General features: G+C 33.9%; 2 protein-coding genes across 6 annotated transcripts; one reads left to right on the top strand and one right to left on the bottom strand.

Moving 5' to 3' along the window:
• Positions 1 to 1,677: 1,677 nt before the first annotated feature.
• LOC122052195 (probable tocopherol cyclase, chloroplastic) lies at positions 1,678 to 15,214 on the bottom strand. 4 transcript variants are annotated; one of them, XM_042613604.1, is made up of 10 exons: positions 14,638 to 15,214; positions 13,556 to 13,800; positions 10,566 to 10,642; positions 9,594 to 9,670; positions 8,659 to 8,828; positions 7,910 to 8,007; positions 7,232 to 7,339; positions 6,761 to 6,877; positions 2,238 to 2,387; positions 1,678 to 2,168 (listed from the first exon to the last, which is right to left on the bottom strand). In XM_042613604.1, the coding sequence occupies exons 1-10, from the start codon at positions 15,078 to 15,080 to the stop codon at positions 1,995 to 1,997; spliced, it is 1,659 nt and encodes a 552-aa protein (XP_042469538.1). In that variant the 5' UTR covers positions 15,081 to 15,214; the 3' UTR covers positions 1,678 to 1,994. The 4 variants fall into 4 exon arrangements, with proteins under 4 accessions (XP_042469538.1, XP_042469539.1, XP_042469540.1 ...); XM_042613606.1 differs by having other exon boundaries at positions 1,679 to 2,168; positions 14,573 to 14,694; XM_042613605.1 differs by lacking the exon at positions 13,556 to 13,800 and having other exon boundaries at positions 10,566 to 10,638.
• Positions 15,215 to 15,406: 192 nt separating this feature from the next.
• On the top strand, positions 15,407 to 20,982 carry LOC122052196 (cyclin-A1-4-like). Of its 2 annotated transcripts, none has more exons than XM_042613608.1 (12): positions 15,407 to 15,545; positions 16,995 to 17,574; positions 18,282 to 18,588; positions 18,715 to 18,839; positions 19,296 to 19,388; positions 19,468 to 19,601; positions 19,709 to 19,793; positions 19,862 to 19,938; positions 20,017 to 20,050; positions 20,109 to 20,258; positions 20,331 to 20,465; positions 20,546 to 20,982. In XM_042613608.1, the coding sequence occupies exons 2-12, from the start codon at positions 17,416 to 17,418 to the stop codon at positions 20,630 to 20,632; spliced, it is 1,386 nt and encodes a 461-aa protein (XP_042469542.1). In that variant the 5' UTR covers positions 15,407 to 15,545; positions 16,995 to 17,415; the 3' UTR covers positions 20,633 to 20,982. The 2 variants fall into 2 exon arrangements, with proteins under 2 accessions (XP_042469542.1, XP_042469543.1); XM_042613609.1 differs by having other exon boundaries at positions 19,718 to 19,793; positions 20,546 to 20,704.
• The last annotated feature ends 988 nt before the right edge of the window (positions 20,983 to 21,970 follow it).

Raw genomic sequence — 21,970 nt, 5'->3', positions numbered from 1 at the left:
AAGTGCATTCTTAAACTCTTGTCGAGACAAAAAAAGTTGTCCAACAAAAAATTTATGCTCATCTATAGTCTCTCCAATTGGCCTTTATAGCAACCAAGAATTCAAAATATATGGATCATCAGCTATTGGAAACTCTTCCTCTAAGTCATTGTACTGCTCTGGGAGAAATTCATATTGTTCAATCTACATATCATCAGCTAAAATTTTTTTTACATCTGTATTGTATTATAATTCCTCTACAATTTAGATATAATGCTCTTCCTCCTCACTCCAAGTAGGCTCAAAATATTCAACCAATGTTGTGCAAGGATTCAAAACCTCATCTTCTAAGATACTTGCTTCTTGATTTAGATCAAATGTCAAATGGATTATATTTCTATTTGTGTTCTGCATACCACTATACTCAAAAGACGATGGAATATTAGTTCTGGATAAATCTACTATATTAGCTCCATGTCCCATGGTAGAATTTACATCAAGCGTATTCTATTTCTCAGAGAAAATTTCTTCAAGAATATGATCATCCCTGAAATATAGATTACAAAATAATTTAACAAAGTTACAACTAATAATCATATGGTATTGTAATTCAAAAAGAAAGTAACAATAGACATAGCGTACATACTATATTTTCATAATTTATTAGTGTGTTTGATAGAATCCCACTGATGAACTTACGGTTTTTGTATTTTTGCAAAATAGCAACCACTTCCTTAAGCGAGGAAAAGGTATATATGATGTAAAATTAAAGTTGTAACCAAGGATTAAAGTTTAACTCATATGATGTCATGTTGGGCTTGATATGAGATCATATCAAGCCCACATTCATGCTAAAACTTATCATAACATTGGAGCACCTCTGAAGAGATTTAAATAAATAATGGATAGCACTATTTGAGTCCTTGCAACACAAGAAACTCATAAGACTTCAAATGGGTGCAATCAAACATGTTTAGGTCTATCAATAGATTTTGATCAAAATCCACTGATTGACCTAGTGTATTTAGATTTATGTAAACTGTCAACCACTATAAAGGGTAAGAGTTGAGCGAGGAAAATATAGATATATATGGTATCAAAATAAAGTTTTAATCAATGAACAAAATGAGCCTGATATGATCGCATATCAGACCCAACGTGCTAATACATGTCATATCAACCAAACGTGCATTAGCAAAGTCTAGCTAAAATCTAGCATCACAGTGGAGCACATCACAAACCGATTAAGTAATGGAAGACACCATATTGCAGGTATTGTTCCATAATTCTTCCCAGAGATCCATTAACACCATAAATATAATTTTTGTAATCACCTTTTGCTACAAAAATATGCATTATTTTTTTATTACACTACAAATCATTTTTACACTAACAAATTGATACGTACATAGCTAAATCTATATATATCTTCTTCTACTAATTTCACTCTTACTTGAAATTTTTCCTTCATTTCAACGATGTTATTCTTGAACATCGTTGTCCTTTGAAGTCGCCTCTTGAAATCCTTACGACAATATCCCACTCGAATTACTCTTTTGCAATCCCGCCAAACTACAGGAGGTTTGATAAACAGAGGAGGCTAGTGATGGCTTCATGTTTATAAGACAAGGAAGAAGGTATGGAAGGAGAGGGAGGGTAAGATCAGGTGCATCCAAACCACAGAAATAATTTTTAAATAAAAATATAGTTCAAATGCCTTGAAAAATAAGATGGGATAGGGGCATGTTACACATTTTACTATGCCCTTCGGTAAATACAAAATCATAAAGACAAATTCAGAATTCGTACGTCATTTGGTAAATTAAATTGATATTCAAGATTGCAATATGATGATCAACCACTTTGTAATAATATTTTCTTTCCAACACGCTGAATCCAGATTTCTATGATTTCTTTGTGAAATTTTGTTACTTTCAGATTTTCTTTCTTGACCTGCCCTGGCTCAGAAGTTGTGTCCTAACTATGGTTATGAGGTCACGTTGGAAAAAGGCAATTCAAAGACCTGGAGGCTTCAGAAACGGAAGAGGAAAGAAGCTTTCGACATCAACATTGACAGCCAATGCCCGGCTTATCAACTCCGGCGAGGAGGTTGTCCCCTTCCAATTGGAGAACCATGGACCGCCACCAACTTCCACGGCCGCCATGTTGCTGGTGACATCCAGGATCAACTGCAAGCAGATCGACAATGGATACAACAGTGTAGCAGTTGATGGAGACAAGAATGATCAGATACAAACCTTCCCCTTACTGCCATCAAATTTGCGTTCCCAGAGTTGTAGCTTTAGGTCACCAAAACATGTATCTTTGCAAACCACGTCGAGTCCAGCTTCGGTTGTTGGAGCCCGCAAGGGTATTCCAGGGTCTGTTGTGGTGGCTTGCAACTCGACCTGCGTACCGTTCCACAAAACAGTTGTTATAATTTTCTTTCTTTGGCAAAGAAAAATTGATGAAAAGCAGGAGCTAATCACAAACCTACATATGTTAAAATAAAGGAACTAGGATGAACAAATTTAAATACATAAATAAAAAATTACTATACTTGATTAACATTCATCTGAAAACTAATTAATATATTTAGTTCACACAAAAATTCAATATTTATCTGTACATGCTAAACTAAAAAAAATGAATCTAGGAATGATTAAAAACTTCAAATTAACAATTTCTCAACAATATCAAACCCATGTTTAAGAAATATGAATATATATTCAGTATTTATGGGATCCATGATTTCAAAACCAATGCCAGCACATTATATTAGGTCTTGACAAACAACGTTTATATCCTATGAGCACTAATCTTAGTCATGTCAATAGAAGGATAACAATAACAACAATTAAGTTTTATCTTACCTATAAATCTTTCTATGTCATTGGACTTTATTCTCTACTATATCATCTGTAAATAAATTTTATTTTATTTTATTTTATTATTATTAATTAAATATTTTTTTAGTCATCATTTTTCTCATTTATGTACATATTTGTTATAGTTTTGCATTGCCTAACTGAAATATTTATTAGTCGTCTAAGTACATATATGTATCATCTTAAACGTGTTTTCGAAGTTTTTTCTTAATAAGTGCAACCTCAACTTTCTCTTTAATATTTTCATTTTTTTATCCTGTCCATCCTTATGTATTCGTACATCCAACTTAACATCCTCATCAATACAACTCTCATCTTTTGCTCATGTGCTCAAGTCATATCTCAACATTCAGCTGTATATAACATAATAGGTATAACCGATGTTTTGTAAATTTTACCTTAAAATCTTAAAGGTAAGTACGATCACAAAAAAACAACTAACGCTCTACTCTATTTCAACCATCTAAGAGATCAATCAATCCTTCCATCATTTTTAAAAAAAAAATGATCTTAAATACTTAAAGCTCTCAGTTATAAACAATTGTCCCGTTACGTCTAATATTGTTAAACTTAAATTTCATATATATTCTGTCTTTACTCTACTAAACCTAAAACTTTTCACTTATAGCATTACCCATTAAAATTTGAGTTTAGCATTTACTCCTTCATATGTCTCATCTACCAAAATAATATCATCCGTAAACAATATGAATCATTGTATTTTGAATGTGTCCAGTGAGTTCGTCCATGATTAGTGTAAAAGATAGGGACTTAGAGTTAATCCTTGATGTAACCCTATTTTTAAAATCTTTACTCTTTTATTACATTCTCATATATATTCTTAATTAGTTCAATAAATATTATGTTAATACCACTCTTATCTAGGTCAATGAATATCATGTCTGTTCCTAATATTTTTCAATTAATTGTCTGAGAAGATGTATAACTTCTATTGTCAACATTCCAAGCATAAATTCAAACCAATTTTCAATCACCGTGATTTCCTTAGTTTTTTTTATTACTCTTTCCTAAATTTTATGATATGACTTGTTAGTTTAATATCCCTATAGTTTGCATAATTTTAGATATCTTCTTTGTTCTTTATATAAGGAAACTAAAGTACTTACTCTCCACTGATCGGACATTTTTTTTTCAATATCAAATTGAATAACTTTGTAAGTCATTCAGTACCCTATTTCCCTAAATACTTTCATACCTCTATCGGAATATTATCTGATCCAACTACTTTTCCATTTTACATCTGATATAAAGCTTTCTCTACTTTTAAAGTTTGAATTTTACAATAAAAATTTAAATTTTTATATTCATTTGACTTACTTAAATTACCTAAATTAAACTAATCACATATTGATCACATGAACTTTCATTAAAAAATTGATGAAAATACTCTTCCGTCGCTTTTTTATTTCCTCCATAACATTCATCTTTAATACAATAAGATCACGTCTCCTCTCTCTCGCTTTCACTATTCTGTAAATGTTTCTTCCTCCTTCTTTTATATCCAATTTTCAATATAAGCATTCAAAAGTTTCATTTTCGGTGGCATTCACTACTTTCTTGGCCTCTTAACCTCTTTCTTGGTTATTGTATACTTTTAAAAAAAAAACTCATTCTTACAAGTGTATAATATTCATAGGTTATTCGTTTTTCCTTCGTTTTCTCTTGTATTTCTTCATTCCACCAAAAAGATTCTTTACTAGTGGTGCACATCCTTTTGACTCACCAAGTACACTCTTAGCTACTATTTTCAACTTTAATGTTATCTTATCTCATGTCGTATTTGAGTCACCGTGTATTTCTCTTAATACTTGTACTTCTACCCTCTCCTTAAATATGATTTACTTCTCATCCTTAATTCTCGCCACTTAATTCTAGAGTCATGCACATTTTTCTTCTATTAATATTATACTTAGGCAAATATCCAACACTACTAACTTACATTGAGTAGTTAAGTTTCTCTAGAGATGACCTTACAAACTTTACAAATCTTTCTATCTTCTTCTGAATCATAAGAAAGTCAATTTGCGACTTATTATTCCCACTTTTAAATGCGACCAAGTGTTCTTTTTTTTTTTGAAAAATATATTACCTAATATAAGGTTATATGCTATCGCAAAATCCAATATAATTTTCTTCTTCATTTCTTATTCTAAACTCATAACTCTCATGCACTCTATCATATTCCTCATTTTTCACTTCTACATAATTATTTAAGGCGTGAGGCACCCAAAAGCGCATAGGTGCTATGGGGCTTCAAGCGCTAGGCGCAAGATGAGGCGCACGCCTTACAAAAGTAAGACACTTTGGATATAAATTTATACAGTTCAAATATATTTAGAAAATTACTGCTAGCATATTTCACTAACAAAATTATAATCCATAAACTATTAAACAATAATATAAATATAAAATTCACTAACATTCAAATATTTAAATAATTTATCTTCATAATCAAAATCAAACTTCAAATTAAACAAAAAGCAAACTTCAAATATTGAAGAGGAGGAAGAGTCATGCAAGAAAAATATGTTGCATGCATGTAACCTAACTAAAGGTTGATGTTCATTTTCTAGGGAAGAGGAAAAGTCATGCTAGAAAAATGTATCGCATGCATGCAACCTAATTAATTTAAAAGGAAATTAAAAATATGGGTTACACTTTAAAAAAAAATCACTTCAATAAGGTGAGGGAAATGGCACCTTATGCGCCTAAGCACAGGTAGGCGCGCGCTTTTACTCAGTTGAGGGAAATAACTATGCACTCATACATGTTCATTTACATCTTCTTCTATTAAAATCATTTCACTTGACGAAATATTTTATAATACCTCATCTAGGTCCTCCCAAAATCTAAATTTGATATCTTCATCTAATGCTACTTAAGGTGCATATATGCTAATTATATTAATAGATTCTTTCGCCGCCACTATCTTGAGAGTTATAATCTTACCACCTTTTTGACTACTTCTACTACTTCATCTTTTAACAAATTATCTATAACAATACTTAGTCATTCCTTATTTTACTCTTTCTTGTGTACCATAACTTAAATTCTGAATTCTCTATCATCTTTATCTTATACATATAAAATATTAATTTTTCTCCTAATATAATCATCGTATCTACTATCTCCATTGTTTTACCGATGAACGTTTCAAATATAAAAATTCCAGATATAAATATTATACATATAAAATATTAATTCTCTATCATCATTTCATATTTCAAATGTTAGACAATTAGTTTCCTATAATATTTGCTTTTGTCTAACCTACAATGTGAGATAAATAACCATAAATAATTGGGATTAACAAGGCCTAATGCAAATGATGTATTGTTTCAATTTACCGTTTAATAACATTTATATCTGGAATTAATTTAAAATTCTAAATCTAAAAAACTCATATTAATTTGCTATTTAATAAAAATATGATTTTTAGATGTAGATTTTACTCTATGGTTAATTCTTCTGGACATCACAAATATATGACTTGGATTCTTTCCCAAGGGATTAAAATTTTGCATTAAATAATTAAACAGTCGAGCATTAACCAAGACTATCATACCAGCCCACATTAGTCAATCTAGTTATATATTTATCATATTCACTTAAACTTAAGAATCTACCAAAAATTTACTTATGAAGACTCATCATTATACATAAACCAATAAACAATGTAAGAGAACAAAGGAATAAACATTATACAGAAATTAGAATAATCATCTTGCAATTACTCTAGGGGTTTGTTTCTAAGCCAAGCCAAGGCAGGCAACAGAGTTTCACCATTAAACATTTGCATCAGCTAGCATTAAGTCGTAAACCATTCAGTAAAAAGAAACATAAATGAAGTTCATAGGATATAAGGGAGTCACCATATGTGTGTTGTTTTCTGCAGACATATGCCAAAAGCCCCACTTAGCTACATCCCACCTCACTGTTCCATTCCAAGGCACAAATTCATAGAACGATCCACCATAGTGGACACCAACCTAAAGCAGTTAGATGTTAGGATATTCTGGAAAACCTGCAAGTTCATCTCATCGTAAAATAGAAAACTGGAGAAGCATGTCTTGATAAAATAGCTTCTCATATCAGATTCTAAAATAAAATCAAGGTAAGAGATATTTTTGCTGACACATTATTCAATAGGATACACTAACTTTTAAAGTACAAAAAGATTAGTGTGATCCTTCAGTAGCCACCAATCAAAATCATCAACATTCAAATATTTTGCTTAAATGTTGATTCTCTATATCTGTGTTTTAGTGATGCAAAGACAAGTATCCACATCCATATAAATATATATGTATACCTTGTCTTACCACATAGACATGATAACATACCAAGGCAGCATTTTCAAAATTCTCAGTGAATCCAGGCAACTTCCTCAAGCCCCCAGCTGCAGTTAGAGCAACCTCACCTGACGCACCTTTGAAAACATTACATTGTACCTGCAAGAGATTTACGGACCTCAGCAAGAAAAAAAAAAGTGAATATATTTATATAATTATAACAGCTAAAGAAGAGAAGCTGTAACTTTTTTTACGCAGGGAACTATCAACTATACGAGATATATCATAGAGAGAGGGAGAGAGAGATGGAAAACAAATTTTTATGCTTCAAAGTCTTATAACACAATGCTGTTAGCCATGCATAATAAACAGGTTACCAAAGCATAAGGCATAGAATTATTGATTAGTCAACTGACGCAAGATGGCGCATTTATTCTTTATGAATAGGTAACATGTAACACTATTGAGAGTTGAGACTAGGTTTTATCACCCTTTCCTATTATTTTCATATGAAATGCAATCAGATGTATATAAGGACCAATCTCAACTCTTGATGAGAAGCCAGTTTTGACACATTTAACTAGAACTGCAACAGATGTATTTATTTCATAGGAATTTCTCCAATAGGATGCATTTCAAACATATAAGATTATTGAAGGGCATTTGATATCACTCACATGGTATATTACTAGTTAATAAACTGCAATCACAGTAGACAAAGGAACTCACCCAAAACCATTTTCTTGGAAATCCACCACCCCAGTTCTTCTCAGAGTAGGATGGAGCATTTTCAAATTCAAATCGCTTTCCATCCCATTCTATCCAACCTGTAAATTAGATATACAAGTCAAGCATGTTAAAATAGCAGTTTTATGGATGTGATTTTTGTTTCATAACTCTAGATCCAGATGTTGGATAAGCTTTGTAAGTACATAATATATACCATGTGACCTAAATATATTAGTTATGATATACAGATACATCAAAATATATTCATTATGGCTAAAACCTTTGATGTGCAACATGCAAAGTACATAATCTTCTAAAACTCCACTAACATCAAATAATTATCTGGAGCCAGCTCAAACATATTCAAGATTTTGAGAAAGTCTAATTTAGCTAGTGACCTTGCTTATTGAAATTTATTATAAATGAGCTCCTATCACCTTCAATGCAAGCACATAATTAGCATGAACAAACTCAATTCTCAAAAAGACAGTTGTAGTAATGGAAGTCACTAGTTTAAGGAAATTTCACTATCTAGCTTCTCCAAGAGCCATTTAGACAAGCGAGTGACGGACATGCACAAATACACTGATACTCCCAAAAAAATGGTATCATAGAGAAATATGATGCTTGTTTTGTTAGGTATGAACATATTTTGGTTGACTAAAAAAGGAATTCATTTTCGGAAATAAAAATCACATAACATCAAGATGACTGAGGTTTCTTTCTCAGGTATGCAATAATTAAATTACCTGTTGATAAACCACTTGCCATGCATATTTGCCAATGAGGTTCAAACACAGGGAATGCGGCGAGCCAACCAGCTGTTGATTTTTGTTTTGAGTTGACATCACCCCAGCCATACACTGGACGGGTGTTGTATTCCCAACGTGCTGTTTTCACAGTTTCAACATAATTTGACCTGCCAATTAAGGGTTGTAATGAAATTTAAATAATTGATGTCAAACAAGATCTACAACATGAAATTTTCTCTATAATATAATATTGAAATAATGACAATTAGGCAGCTTACTCAATTTTCTACTCCCAATGTACATTCAGAAATTAGTTGAACAGTTGAAATTTTTGCTTTAAAATCTGGTATTGCACCAAACCTTTGTTGAAGAACTGAATTGGTTTTCTACTCTATCATATCCTAGGTTGGTGATTGGGAGTTTTAATGTCTGTGTGTGGTATGGGAACCTATTGTCTCATTAACACATTTATTTAGCAAATTGAAAATGTAGGAAAAAACAACCATATTATATCAAAATAGGCTGTCAACAATTTGGTTATGGCAGAGTAATAACCTCAACACATTAACAATGCACATCTAGCATCTAGGACTCATTCAAAATCTCAATTATGATCAATTTCAACTATAGCATAAAATATGCATAAAGTATTCAAGATAAATATTACAATACTTTCAGTGGGGTGGTGATGATATCACAATTGCAAAGTTCTCTGCTTTAGAAAAGAAAGCTCAATGTGAATTTCCAATGTTTATGTCAATACCTAAAACCGCAAGAACTTTGACTCAAGTTTATCCAAATTAAGTTTACTTTAAGACTTGCATATTCCTTTGTTATGTGGAGAGCACAAACTATAAAGACCATTATGGAAGCTTCACAAAATAATAAATGCTAGAAGAAAAAAGTTGCTCTATGATTAAATAAGACATTGCCTTCCATCATCACGTATGAAGCCTTGATGCCAGAGTGGACTGACTTGGAAACCCTCAAGTACACGTTCACGGAATTCCTATATAAAAATCAAAAGCCACTAAGAAAGTTTTGACCTATACAAATGAAATAAGTATATTCCTTGCAAATATAATGCACATTGTAGGTATCTTTTTCAGTTGTTTCATTTTTACTGATATGATCGATGCTTTATTTGCTAGATCAAACATTAACTTCTACAGCTCCATATTCTAGCCAAGTCACCTCCAGCTTTCACAGTGGGTTTACAATATCAACCAGTAGCCATAATATGTTAATTTCCTATAATTTCCAACAACTCCCCAATTAACTTCCATTAAAAAGCCAGCCGTCTAACATCTATAACTCTTATGCGCATTCCATGAAGAAGTATGTAATGGATATTCAAGGATAGGGATTGGATATGTGATGGAGTAGGCCATGTGCCTAACCGGTGATCTCACAAGAGAAGAGAGGAAAAGGGAATAAATAAAAAACGTTCTTCAATAGTCAAAATTTGCCCCAAAATAATAGATTGAGCCTCTTTAATATTTAACCTAAACTGTTTGAATTGGTTCATTTTAATTAAGTTGGTTTCATTCTGCATCACAGGAGAATGATGTCACCATGAAATGGAGATGAAGATACTCCAAAGTTGGCAGACTTGACCTAAATTTTAAATGTAGTATTATCATATTTGATTTCTTTGTGCACTAATGTTGTATTGCACTATCTAAGCTCTTTGTAACCCTGTTCTATCCAATTGGTTATCTGGAATTATCACAGGTTAGATTATTATTTTATCACAAATCACAATAGTTCAAGGCAATGAATGCATATAAGTGAGAATTAAACAACTGCCAAATGAATTTATGAAAGAAAAAGAAACAAGAACATTCAACTATAGTAGAAAAATACTGATATCAGACCTATAAGAAAAAGCATTCATTTAGAACCTGAGGTTGGACCTCCCCTGTTGGAGCTGATCCTTTCCCAAGGAGAAAGGTGTTCCCCAACATAAGTTCATGCCTATCTATAAAAGAAGATTTGTTTAAGGGGTTATGCCAAATATTACTAACTATAACTGGTAAACCAAAAGGTAGAATATGAATGACAACATTACAGAAATAAAAAGAGTAGTGTCATCATTTGCCAACCAATGGGCAACCATGTCAATAACTAAAAAGAAAAATAGCAATCCTACTATGATCGAGTTAGTAATAGGGCAGGCATAATATTAAAATGCAAGCACACAAAAGAAATCTCAGTGTAAATAGTTGTGCTTAAATACAAAAAAAATAGCTCGCAAGCCAACTGTCTTCTCTTTGGAAGTCAAACAATCATGAGATATTATTATTCTTCCACATTTAGTAATTTTGTTTCTTAGCATTGGTCTTGTTCACAAGTTCCACAATGCCAATATATCAACAGCATAATTATCCATTGGACTGCTCCTTTGGTTAAGAATCAGTTAGACTTGACTAATATTGCAAAAAATTAAATGTTCAAAAGTAACTTGGCCAATGAAAATTTTAACATGATTATTCGAATAGAGTGGAAACAGTGTAATAAACAATGGTGGAGCTGGCTCGGGTTATCTACCCGGGTTGTGGGCCATGAGCGTCGACATTGTTACCCCGGGTTGTCTTCCTCTTTCACTCACGTTTTCTCTTTCTTCCGCCGTAAATCCTAGCTTGTCGCCCTTCTCAACACCGTCGGCCCTTGGACTACAGCCCGGGTAGGCGATAACGTGGCTCCGCCCTTGGTAATAAAGGTGAAAGATCCTAGGTGGCTCAAGGCGCCAAGATTTAAAAGTTCAAACCATGTCGAGATTTCATTCCCGAACCTGAATGATACGGTTTTGGTATAGTTTTGCTATTTTTTTTAATTTTAAATATAAATGTATAATAATTTTATTAATATTTGATTATTAAATATGTTTTAGATTTTGAGATGTTGAATTTATATTTCAATATTATCTCATAAGATAATGTCTATTAAATTTTTATAAAAATTATTTTAAAAATTAAGTAATTCTCAAAATTCAAAACTAAATTTAAAATTATAAAACCTTTTGAAAAATTCAAAATAATTTTAAAATATTTAAAAAATTTAAATTATTTTTTATAATGTATTCGTAAATTTTTTATTTTAAAAGATTTATTTGAAATGTTTAAGAATTATATTTTATAAATTTAAAATTTATATTCAATTTTAAAATTATTTTAAAAAATTAAATTATTTTATAAAGTATTTAATTTATTAATTTTAAAATTATTTAAAAATTTTGAAATAATTTTTAATATTTTATAACCATTATTAATATAGTTTATTTATAAAAAAATACATATTTAAAAAATAAAAAATTAATTAAACTAAAATTTTTTTAAAAAAATTGAGGTTGCGATGACTTGCAAAGGGTTTTAGAAAAAAATATATAAAATTTTATTAGAATTTTTAAAAATTTAAAATAAAAAAAAGGCAGCCCGGTGCACAAAGCTCCCGCCATGCAAGGTCCCGAGGAAAATAAATTTGATTAAGACTTTAAGAAATATGTTTTGCTATCTATTTAAGTTAAGGGTTGATTGGATCCATTAAAAATAATAATAACATAGCTAAGAGATAAATAAATAAATAAAATATATTATATATTTTTAGAATTAAAATAAATAAAATATATAATTAATTAGATAATTTTATTAGAGTTTATCCCTATCATAGTTAGGAGTTGATTGAGATAATAAACCTAACTTTTAATTTCAATTTTAATTAAAAAAATCGATCGACATCGCGACCTTCGACGCAGCTGCTAGGGTCGCACAACCCCTCTGCCCAGCCGCGGGGATCGTACGACTCCTCTGGCGTAGTCACAAGGGTCATTCAACCCTTTTGGTGCGGCATGAGGGTCGCACGACCCCTCCGGCGGGTCGCAGGGTCACATGAGCCTTTTGCGGCAACCACAAGGGTCGTGTGATGCCTCCGTGATTGCTGTTGGACCTGGTGTTGGGTCATGCCGGTCGGCAAGCGGAACAAAATGTTTCACGCTTTTCGACGGGCTCAACACAATATTTCAATCACTACAAGGCACTAACTATAATGAATTATTTAAATTTTTTTATAAAAAAAGACAAACAATTGGACATATTAATATTACGAAAACTAGTTCAACTTTTGGACTTTCGATTAATCTATCTTGAAACATTACAAACTTAGCTAACTGATGGGACTCTTGTATTTTTGTTTGTTGTTTGGTTAGCCCTAATATCCATAACATTATTTGGCTTTTTTTATCATAGATTTCTTTTTGAATCATATATTATTATAAATTTCTGTTTTAATAAGAACAATATAGTTTATGAATAATTAGATATTATCTAAGAATAGTTACATAACCATAGAAAGGTTAGCATGACCTAAGCAAGTTACATAACCATAGACAGATTACATAACCATATCTAAGAATAGTTTCCCTCAATATCTATTAATTTGGGTTGTGTACAATCTTCATTACAAAAGAATCAAAGTTATCCTCCACGCCCTTTTATGAGAAAGCAGCCCGGTGCACGAAGCTCCCGCCATGCGGGGTCCCGGGAAAGGATCCATTGTACGCAGTCTTACCCTGCTTTTTTCAAGAGACTATTTCCAGGATTCGAACCCGTGACCTTTTGGTCACATGGCAACAACTTTACCGTTGCGCCAAGGCTCCCCTTCACGCGCTTTTATGAGAAATTAATGAAAATCACAAAATTATAATATTGCTTCAATTTTATGATATTAGACATGCTATAAATGAAAATTGAAACTTAAATTATGTTAGCATAGAAAATGCAATCATAATGTATGTTAGATCATTAAAGAATATACAACATAACCAGTTGATGTAAGTCAGGCTTGGAAAGCAAACAATATGTCATGAAAAGCTATTAGCATAAGCGAACAGGCTTACTTCCCCAAAAGTTCTTCGATTCTTTTGTGAATTGACATATATATTTATCATCGGGACCTAGAATCTGAGCTCCAGCTCCAGTAAAACGAGGTCCATACACCACACTGTCTAGTGTTCCCATTCCATTAGGGAATATTGGATTCTCCATTGTGTACATAAAGCAAAAGCTTTGTCGACACTCAGGGATCGAAACCTTGAAATACCATCCCTCAAAAAATAATCGTGTTGTTCGATCAAAATGGTACCTGACATAGCCACAATAATTTATTGCAAACTGTACAAGTTGCACAGCACAAGACAATTAACTACACACTTCCTCCTTTTCTGCAGATGAAGCTTTCAGCTAACTAATTTCTAGAATATAATTTTAAATTATAACTTGAAGGAAAGAGGAAGAAACCATATAACTGATTGTGCTACAGATGAATACAAAGAAAGATCACATTATAATTGCCAGGTGAGGAAACGATTGAAAAGGCATAACTCGTGAAAGGAACAGTAGCATATAAATTAGCACACATCCTGGAAGTATCCAACAAGAATCAACATAACGTATCCCAATTTTCTTCATCCACTGGAAAGTGAAACCACAAAAACGTTTCCAAGTTGAAGTCCGCGAATGGTTTTGGGATCATCATAAATATCTATATACCAACGGATTAGGTTAAAGACGACTTTAACACTACATGCCAAATCAATGCCCACAGTTTACGCGATAGACTTTCTTTGAAAGAGAAAAATGGAGAACATCCCTGGATAGCAAAACCTCTCTCAGGAAAAAAATGATTTCTTTCCTGTAAGTTTTTTTTGGTCTCGCACCTCGTCGCATCTCACAACATCTCCGAGGCTCTGGAACGCTTAAATTCACAGCCTTTGTAAAGAGTATGTTGAACGCAATCTATAGCCGGGATTTTAAAGTTAAATTCTATTGATTCAAGGAAAAAAAGGGGATGCGAATCAAAACGCCACAACCATTTCATACTAAACAGAGAAAAAAAAATCAAGCAAAGGTGGAACCTGGACGGGTTAACGGTCATCGCCAAGAATGTTCCTTTTTGTAAGCATAGAAGAACACGCATTACCCGCTATGAGGAGTCCGGAGCTCTCTGTTCGGAGGAGTGGGAGTGTAAACTGGCACGGCGGAGGCCGGCGCCCCATCTTCCCCTTCCGAGTCCGCCGAGACAGGCTCCACGTCTCGAGAAGCAGCCCGACACTTCAGCCCGTTCACAGAGAATGGCCGACGGTAGGAGAACGGCAAAATTCCAGCCCTCGGTAGGGCGGCAGGCCGGCGATCGGGGGTTGCCGACACGGCAGGGAAGGAACTCCGGCAGATTAGCGCAGCGGATGACGCGGCATCCATCGGGTCGCCCTCCGGAAAAGCAAGAACAGATCCGATGACAGAGATTGAACTGAAACGTGTTGCCCGCTCTTTGCTTATAAATCGCTCGTCGTTAAGATCGATATTGGGCTTCAGAACAGCAGCGCGGCCCACGTAAGGAAATTGGACTAAACCATTTTGAAACATAGTCCTGAAAAGGGTCGTGAAATCAGTCCAATCCCTATGCTGCGAAGTAGGAAGATGCAGCAGGGGGCGGCGCTAGGGTTGCGAGCCGTGGCCGTGGCCGTGGCCGTGGCTCGACCGCCGTCCGTCGCACCTCTCACCGACGCATGCCTCCCGCTGCTTCCTCCGTGGCCGGATTTTCATTGTCGTCGTCTCTGCCGTCCAGTCCACACCGATGGATTCGACTTCCCAACCCTTTTCCCGCGCGCACGGATGCGCCGGCGTATGCCTCCTGTGAGAAAGCCGCTGGATTCCGACTCCGAGTCGGAGGCCGAGCAGCCTGATCTTGCGCCGGATGAGGCGGGAGACGGCGATGAGTCGTCGGGCGAGTGGAAAGAGATCATGCTCGACGTCGGAGGAGGCGAAGAAAACGCCGACGATGAAGAGGAAACCGAAGGTGAAACGGCGGAAGATAAACAAGTGCCTTAGGTTAGTTCTTCTCTGACAGTAAAATATTAACTGCACACAAGATGTTTGTGGAAATACCTATTTCATAAAAATAATATATTTTTTGTTCGGATTGAAATTAGGATAATCATGGAAGTTCTTTCCTTTCGAATCGAAATAGATTCGTATTTGAAATGTCTGTGATAATAGCAAACTCATACATTACAAACTCGTACTTCTATCCGTCAATACAGATTTTGAGGAACGATTCAATAAAGTACGGTGAAAAACAAAATTTTTTTTTAGAGTTAATGGATGATATATTTGAAGTTTTTAGCATCAATGGAATTCTTCCATTTTGTTTTACTTCTTGCTTCAATTTCACCATGAGATTACCAAATCAATCGTGAATAATAAGGAGTGTGATAAATATGTATATTAATCTAAAAGGAGAGACTTAAGAAGGGCAATGGTGTAACGATAATGGTGTAATGGTAGGGGTGCAAACTAATCTAGCTTGTTTACCAATTTTTGACTAAAAAATATTTGATTCATATTCAAAATTATTGAATTCAGTTAAATGCTTGATAATTTTTTAAAATTGTATTAAACTCATAATATTTTATTATATTGTTCATAAGTCACTTATGAGAAACTCTAATTATTTTTATATAATTTTAATTTTAATTTTAATGTACTTAAATTAAAGTCCGAATAATTACAATCCAACTCAAATTTAACTCATTTCTAACTATAGTTTGATTATGTTCGAGTGGAACTCTAGAAAACCATCACACAGCTATCGATCAATCGTTACAGAGAGGTTGAGCAAGAAGTTGAAAACCTTCCGAAACAAACAAAGTTGATCGATGTGTCCCCAGACATTCATGCCTCTATCTTGCGTTTGTGGTTATTTCGTTTTCGGTTAGTCGTGGATGTCAACTTATGCTCCTTGTACAAAACACAAGTCGAAACTAGCTTGCATCTGTGCTTTAACTGAATTCTCAATGACTCGATCGGCTTGATTATCATACTTAGGAGAGGAATTCCAGGATGTTTAATAATGTTACTTCCATTTTCGATTCTTGTCCAAACTGAAGCTTTTTTCTAGGTTAGTGTAAGATTGAAAGCTCAACTCTGGCGGTTTGTTTCCATACCGATATAGGTTGCTTTTCACAATTACCTACTGAAAGCTTGTGAATTTATCGGGTGTGCCTAGTGTGAAAGTGATCGTACATGCTATTCTATTTAAGTTAACTGTGTCACCTAGAACAACCTACAACGCGACTAATCCACTCGGAATGACCAAATTATGCACCTTCTTGAAAAATTGTGGATAGGTAAAATAATAATAATAATTTTAGCTGAATTTGTTTTCTTAAGAAATGTCTATGGTTAAAAAATAAATAAATTATATTGATCAATTTTTTCAAAAAAAATATTAAAAACACTTTCTACAAAAATTTAACCGTAATTAACTTACCTACGCAGCCACCGCTCTTGTGATTGATGGATACACGGAGGACCCCACTCTGAGAGGACTATTTGGAATCCACGTGTCGGATCATGACAGAGTTGTAACTCCATCATGATCTCGAGATGGACGGTCCAGATCTTCTTTTTCAAACGAACAGATTCCCTCCAAACAAATTAATTAATTAATTTAGAAAAAAAAAAACGAAGAAGAAGAAGAAGAAGAAGAAGGGGAGTTCTTAATAAAAGACGGCCTTCTCTCAACTTCTTCCGATTTCGAAGGCGACGGACTCGCATTGCTCCAAGATATAGATAGATTTCTTCAAGGATTCAAGCTTCTGAAGCAGAGCGATCTCTCCTTCTCCCTTCTTGCTTCGTCTCGTAGCAGGAGCGGGCGAATTCTGGATCGGGGTGCTCTGTTAGGGGGATTCAGTTGGGGATGAATCTCCGGTCGTCCTTCTCATCGTCGGCCTTGGTGAAGAGGCCAGAGGCGTCAGAGAATCCTTCTAAGCTTCCGGAAGCCGTGGCAGGGCAATTCAAGAAGGGGATCGCACTTGGGAATATCACCAACAAGATGGTTGTAGCTAAAGGCGGAAATGTGAGTGTACCTTGAGTGTTTTCTCTTTATCGTTGGTTTCTTTCCCATCTTTTTTTATCGAAGTTTTGTTTTACTATTATTTCGTTTTTCATGATCCACTTCTTTGATATGGTTTCTGCTTAATTTGAAGTTTGTCTCATTTCCGTAATCTTTTGTTGGCTTTTACAGTGCCAAAATAAATAAATTCTCAAAGGTTTGATCAAATTAATATCAGTTTCATTCAGTCATTTTATTTGAACTTCTATTTTTATGATCTTGTGATATTAGAAAACTAGAAAACTACCTGTTGATTATCCTGTCTTTTCTTTTTGACTTTATACTCAGAATGAAAACAAACAATCTCATGTGCTTCAGTGCTTCCAATAGATTATTTACTTGTTTTACTGAAGTATTTGACTCATGTTTGTCATGCTATGTTATCTCTAGATTAATGTTATGCCACTGATTATTGCATTTAGCAAGGAGTCCATCGAATTCATAGACTAATTCTTGTTTGGTATAGTTGATTTTGCAAAAGATTGCTTTATTTTTTTTGCCTTGGTGCTTGCTGTTGCATCTTTGGTGGGATCTACACTGATCCTTGTTTTAAGTTGCTCCAATTATCAATCATTTTTTCTTTCAGTTTGTACAAAAGTCGAACTTATTCCACTTCTTTTCTACATTTGTTACATTCAATTAATATGTTTTTTTGTTCTTCTACCATCCAGAAGCCTAATGTAAAGAAGAGGCCTACAACTAGTAATTGCGATAGTGGATCAAAAGAAATTTCTTCATTTGCACCAGTGATTGTCAGAACAGACACTGTTGTGGCTAACAATCAAATCTCAATCCTAGTGAACGATGAGGAAAATGTTTCAAGTGATTCTGTCTCCTTGAATGAAACAATGTCAAGTTGTAACTCCATGAAAAGTCCTGTTGAGTACGTAGACAATGGAGATTCTCAAGCTATTGCTTCATTGGAGAGAAGATCCAAAGAAAACCTGCTCATTTCTGAAGGTGTGATAGAGAAAAAAGGTAATTCTGAACAATCTGAAAATTTAATTCTGCTCGATTCTTTAATGGGGTTTTACTGTTTGCTCAATCAATTAGCTGTAACAGGTTAGCTTTTCTCTGTTTCTTCCTTTTTGCTTGACTTAATAGGGTCCAAATGCAGTATCAATATTTCCACAACTACAGAAGTCGAAGGTTTCATTGATGCTAGTAACAATCCACAGATTTGCACAACACTTGCTTGTGATATTTATGGACATTTACGCATAGCTGAGGTAACAATCGTTAGTACCCTTCTTATTGTTCTTCATCCTCTCAACATGTTCATGAAAGATCTGCTTAGATTTTGGCAATTCTAGTTGAATTAAAATGTAAGTGTTCTTAGGAAGAAACTATTTCTTTGATTGTTTCCCTTGGAAATGGGGTTTGTGACTTAACATTTAGTTTGATGATTAATGAGTTGATTTTAATTTAGACTCATCGTTTTATAGTAAATGAATAACTTTTTTATATTAAGATATCTTTTTTTATTGTTACTGTAATCACATTAATCACATGGAACATACAAGTAGAGTTCTCTAATATGTTCCCTTGATGTGAAATAATCTTTTAAGAAATTTTGTAGTTGTTGCTGATTTGATTTGTATAGGCTGGTCATTGCCTTGATATATATGAGCTTAAGAAACATTCTTGTTTGCTGTTTACTTCAATTTGTTTTATCTTTTTGACAGACTAAGAAAAGGCCTTCCATGGATTTCATGGAAGTGGTGCAGACAGACATTAAAGCAAACATGCGTTCGATTCTCGTAAATTGGCTAGTAGAGGTATATGTTCAGCAAGAAACTCGGTTCAAATGCCATGCTAATCATAAATTATCTTATGGTTTCCTTCTCTTAAATGCAGGTTGCAGAAGAGTATCAATTTGAGCCTGACACACTGTATTTGACTGTCAATTTCATCGATCGATATCTTTCAGTAAATGATATCAATCACCAACGTCTACAACTTCTTGGTGTTGCTTGTATGCTTATTGCTTCGTAAGGACTCACATATTGATGATGGCATGTTGAATGGATTTCCCTTGTTCATCTTATTTATTCATCGTTTCCTTTGCTTGGTTGATAACAAATGCATCCCTTGCTAGATTCTTCAGAAAATATGTGGAGATTTGTGCCCCACAAGTCGAAGAATTTTGCTACCTAACAGACAATACATACTTCAAAGATGAGGCGAGTATCTTCTCATCGGCTTAACTTTGTACTTTGTGCTTGTCTATTTCATTGTCGTTCTCGTGCAGGTTTTGCAAATGGAAGCTGAAGTTTCGAAGTGCTTGAAGTTTGAAATGTCTGCTCCAACTGCCAAGTGTTTCTTGAGGTAGACTGTAATTATTTTGCTGTATCGGTTCGATCATTCCTGTCTTGTTCTTATTATGTATGATCTCGAAATCAACAGGAGATTCATCCGTGCCGCTCAAGCATCTTTTGAGGTGATTTCTTTTCCTTATCGTTACTAAAACTTTTCCTTAGCGTTACTCTTTTCTTCAGGTTCCTGCAATGCAAATAGAGTCTCTAGCCAATTATGTCACAGAGCTGTCCCTTCTCGAATACAAGCTGCTTCGCTATGCCCCATCAGTAATAGCAGCTTCGGCTATCTTTTTGGCAAAGTTCATTTGGCAACCGACGAAGAGACCTTGGGTATGCGCGTGCACCTCTTTCTATCACCATTTCTCGAGATTAAAGCTTATCCTTTTGTGAATTATGCTGCAGAATGCGACGTTAAGTCGCTACACGCTATACAAACCATCTGATCTTTGCAACTGTGTCAAGGCATTACATGGCCTCCTCTGTGCGAGTGCCGGCAGCAAGCTACTGGCGATCAGAGATAAGTACAGCCAGCCCGGGGTATAAAACCTGCACTTTGTGCTCACTTTAAGTTACAGTATTTGCCGACGCTTGTAATTTGTTCATTGATCTTTTGGCAGTACATGTATGTTGCCAAGAAACATTGCCCTGCTTCCATACCTCCAGAATTTTTCCAAGATCAGAGTGAAATTGGACCTGCCATGTGACCTTTCTGCTACAATCAAGAGACATGTTCTTGAATTTTTCTTGCAGTGCATTCAACTGAAGAAGCAGTTTCATCATGTATTTGATGATACAGAAAGCAGTGTTTGCTTGAGGGGTGTAAGTAGTGTAGCAATCTATCGCATGAAAAAAGAAATATGTAAAATTGTAAATGCTTATAGTGATCTGCTGGATATTTTTTTGTCGGAAGAGCAATCACTAATGAGATCGAAGAGCCCTTCAAATTCCTCCAGCGATATTCTCTTGAAGAGAAGAGATGAATCTACACGCATAGTGAAAAAGTAACCATTCCTTTTTTTCTTGGATGCAATATATAATGTTCCGTTGAGATGAACAGTGGGCTAATTTGATAGTGTTATTACCATGAGATAGGAGATCAAATCCTAATTAGTAGTTAAGTCTCTTTTATGCTATTCAATTGTTCAAAATTAAAAATTATTTATGATTTACACAGGCTCGGCTTAAGGCATAATGACCTATGTCTTAGGTCTTAATTGGACAAATTAATAATTATTTATGATTTACTCAGGCCCGGTTCAAGACATAGTGACTTATATCTTGGATCTCAGTTTTATTGGGCCCATTAATTAATTAAAGATATTGAAATAATTAAATTGATATTATTAATATTAATTAATTATAAATGTCTTACTAATTCAATTAATACCAGTAAAAAAATTAAATTTTATATAAAAATTTATTTTTCAAAAAAAATAATATTTAATTTTTAAAAAATAATTTTTTTTTTTTACTTTTTGTTTTCGATCTCAAATCTCAATAAGAAATGAACTGACAGAGATGTTGAGAAGAGTAAATTATTTTTTTATCATCTCTGGATGTAACATATAATGACCGTGTCTATTTTTTTTCACGTGTTATTTGATTGTTTAAAGTTAATAGTAAAATATTTTAAAATAATAGGAAAAAAAAAACTTTCGATGATTAATTTTGGTCCTGTCTACTACGGCTTTTGCGACAGACCGGACAAAATCCACGATCTCATTTGCGTATATAGATTTGCAACCAAAGTCAACCCTAACAAAACCAAAGTCAATTAAAACTCATCGACGCTATTAGTTTCTCGACATCTGTTCCCTTTCCTCCTACCCCTGCTACCCACCGAACAATTACTTTAAAATTTTTCGATTTTTATTTTTTTAATCTTTATCCAAAAATTTAATTTTAATTATAACTTAGTTTGATATTATTTTTTATTGGAAAGGAAAACGACATCTTTTTTATCAGAATCCTTGACGTTCCTTTTTTTATTTTATTTTTATAAAATAGTATGTCACCCGACTCACCCCCACCTCTTAATAATT

Source organism: Zingiber officinale, chromosome 3A (genome assembly GCF_018446385.1).
Source record: "Zingiber officinale cultivar Zhangliang chromosome 3A, Zo_v1.1, whole genome shotgun sequence".
In the NCBI taxonomy this organism is placed as follows: domain Eukaryota; kingdom Viridiplantae; phylum Streptophyta; class Magnoliopsida; order Zingiberales; family Zingiberaceae; genus Zingiber; species Zingiber officinale.
This window is presented reverse-complemented; position numbering and strand designations above follow the sequence as displayed.

Bases quoted from the DNA above. Each gene is read 5' to 3' on its own strand.
- LOC122052195 (XM_042613604.1), bottom strand. From the start codon at position 15,080: ATGTTTCAAAATGGTTTAGTCCAATTTCCTTACGTGGGCCGCGCTGCT. The intron at 10,643-13,555 runs GTAAGCCTGTTC...CTTCTTTTATAG, and splicing joins ATCGAAGAACTTTTGGGGAA to ATAGGCATGAACTTATGTTG. The intron at 9,671-10,565 runs GTTCTAAATGAA...ATTTTTATATAG, and splicing joins CAGGGGAGGTCCAACCTCAG to GAATTCCGTGAACGTGTACT.
- LOC122052196 (XM_042613608.1), top strand. From the start codon at position 17,416: ATGAATCTCCGGTCGTCCTTCTCATCGTCGGCCTTGGTGAAGAGGCCA. The intron at 19,602-19,708 runs GTAAGGACTCAC...ATCCCTTGCTAG, and splicing joins GCTTGTATGCTTATTGCTTC to ATTCTTCAGAAAATATGTGG. The intron at 20,466-20,545 runs GTATAAAACCTG...ATCTTTTGGCAG, and splicing joins ATAAGTACAGCCAGCCCGGG to TACATGTATGTTGCCAAGAA.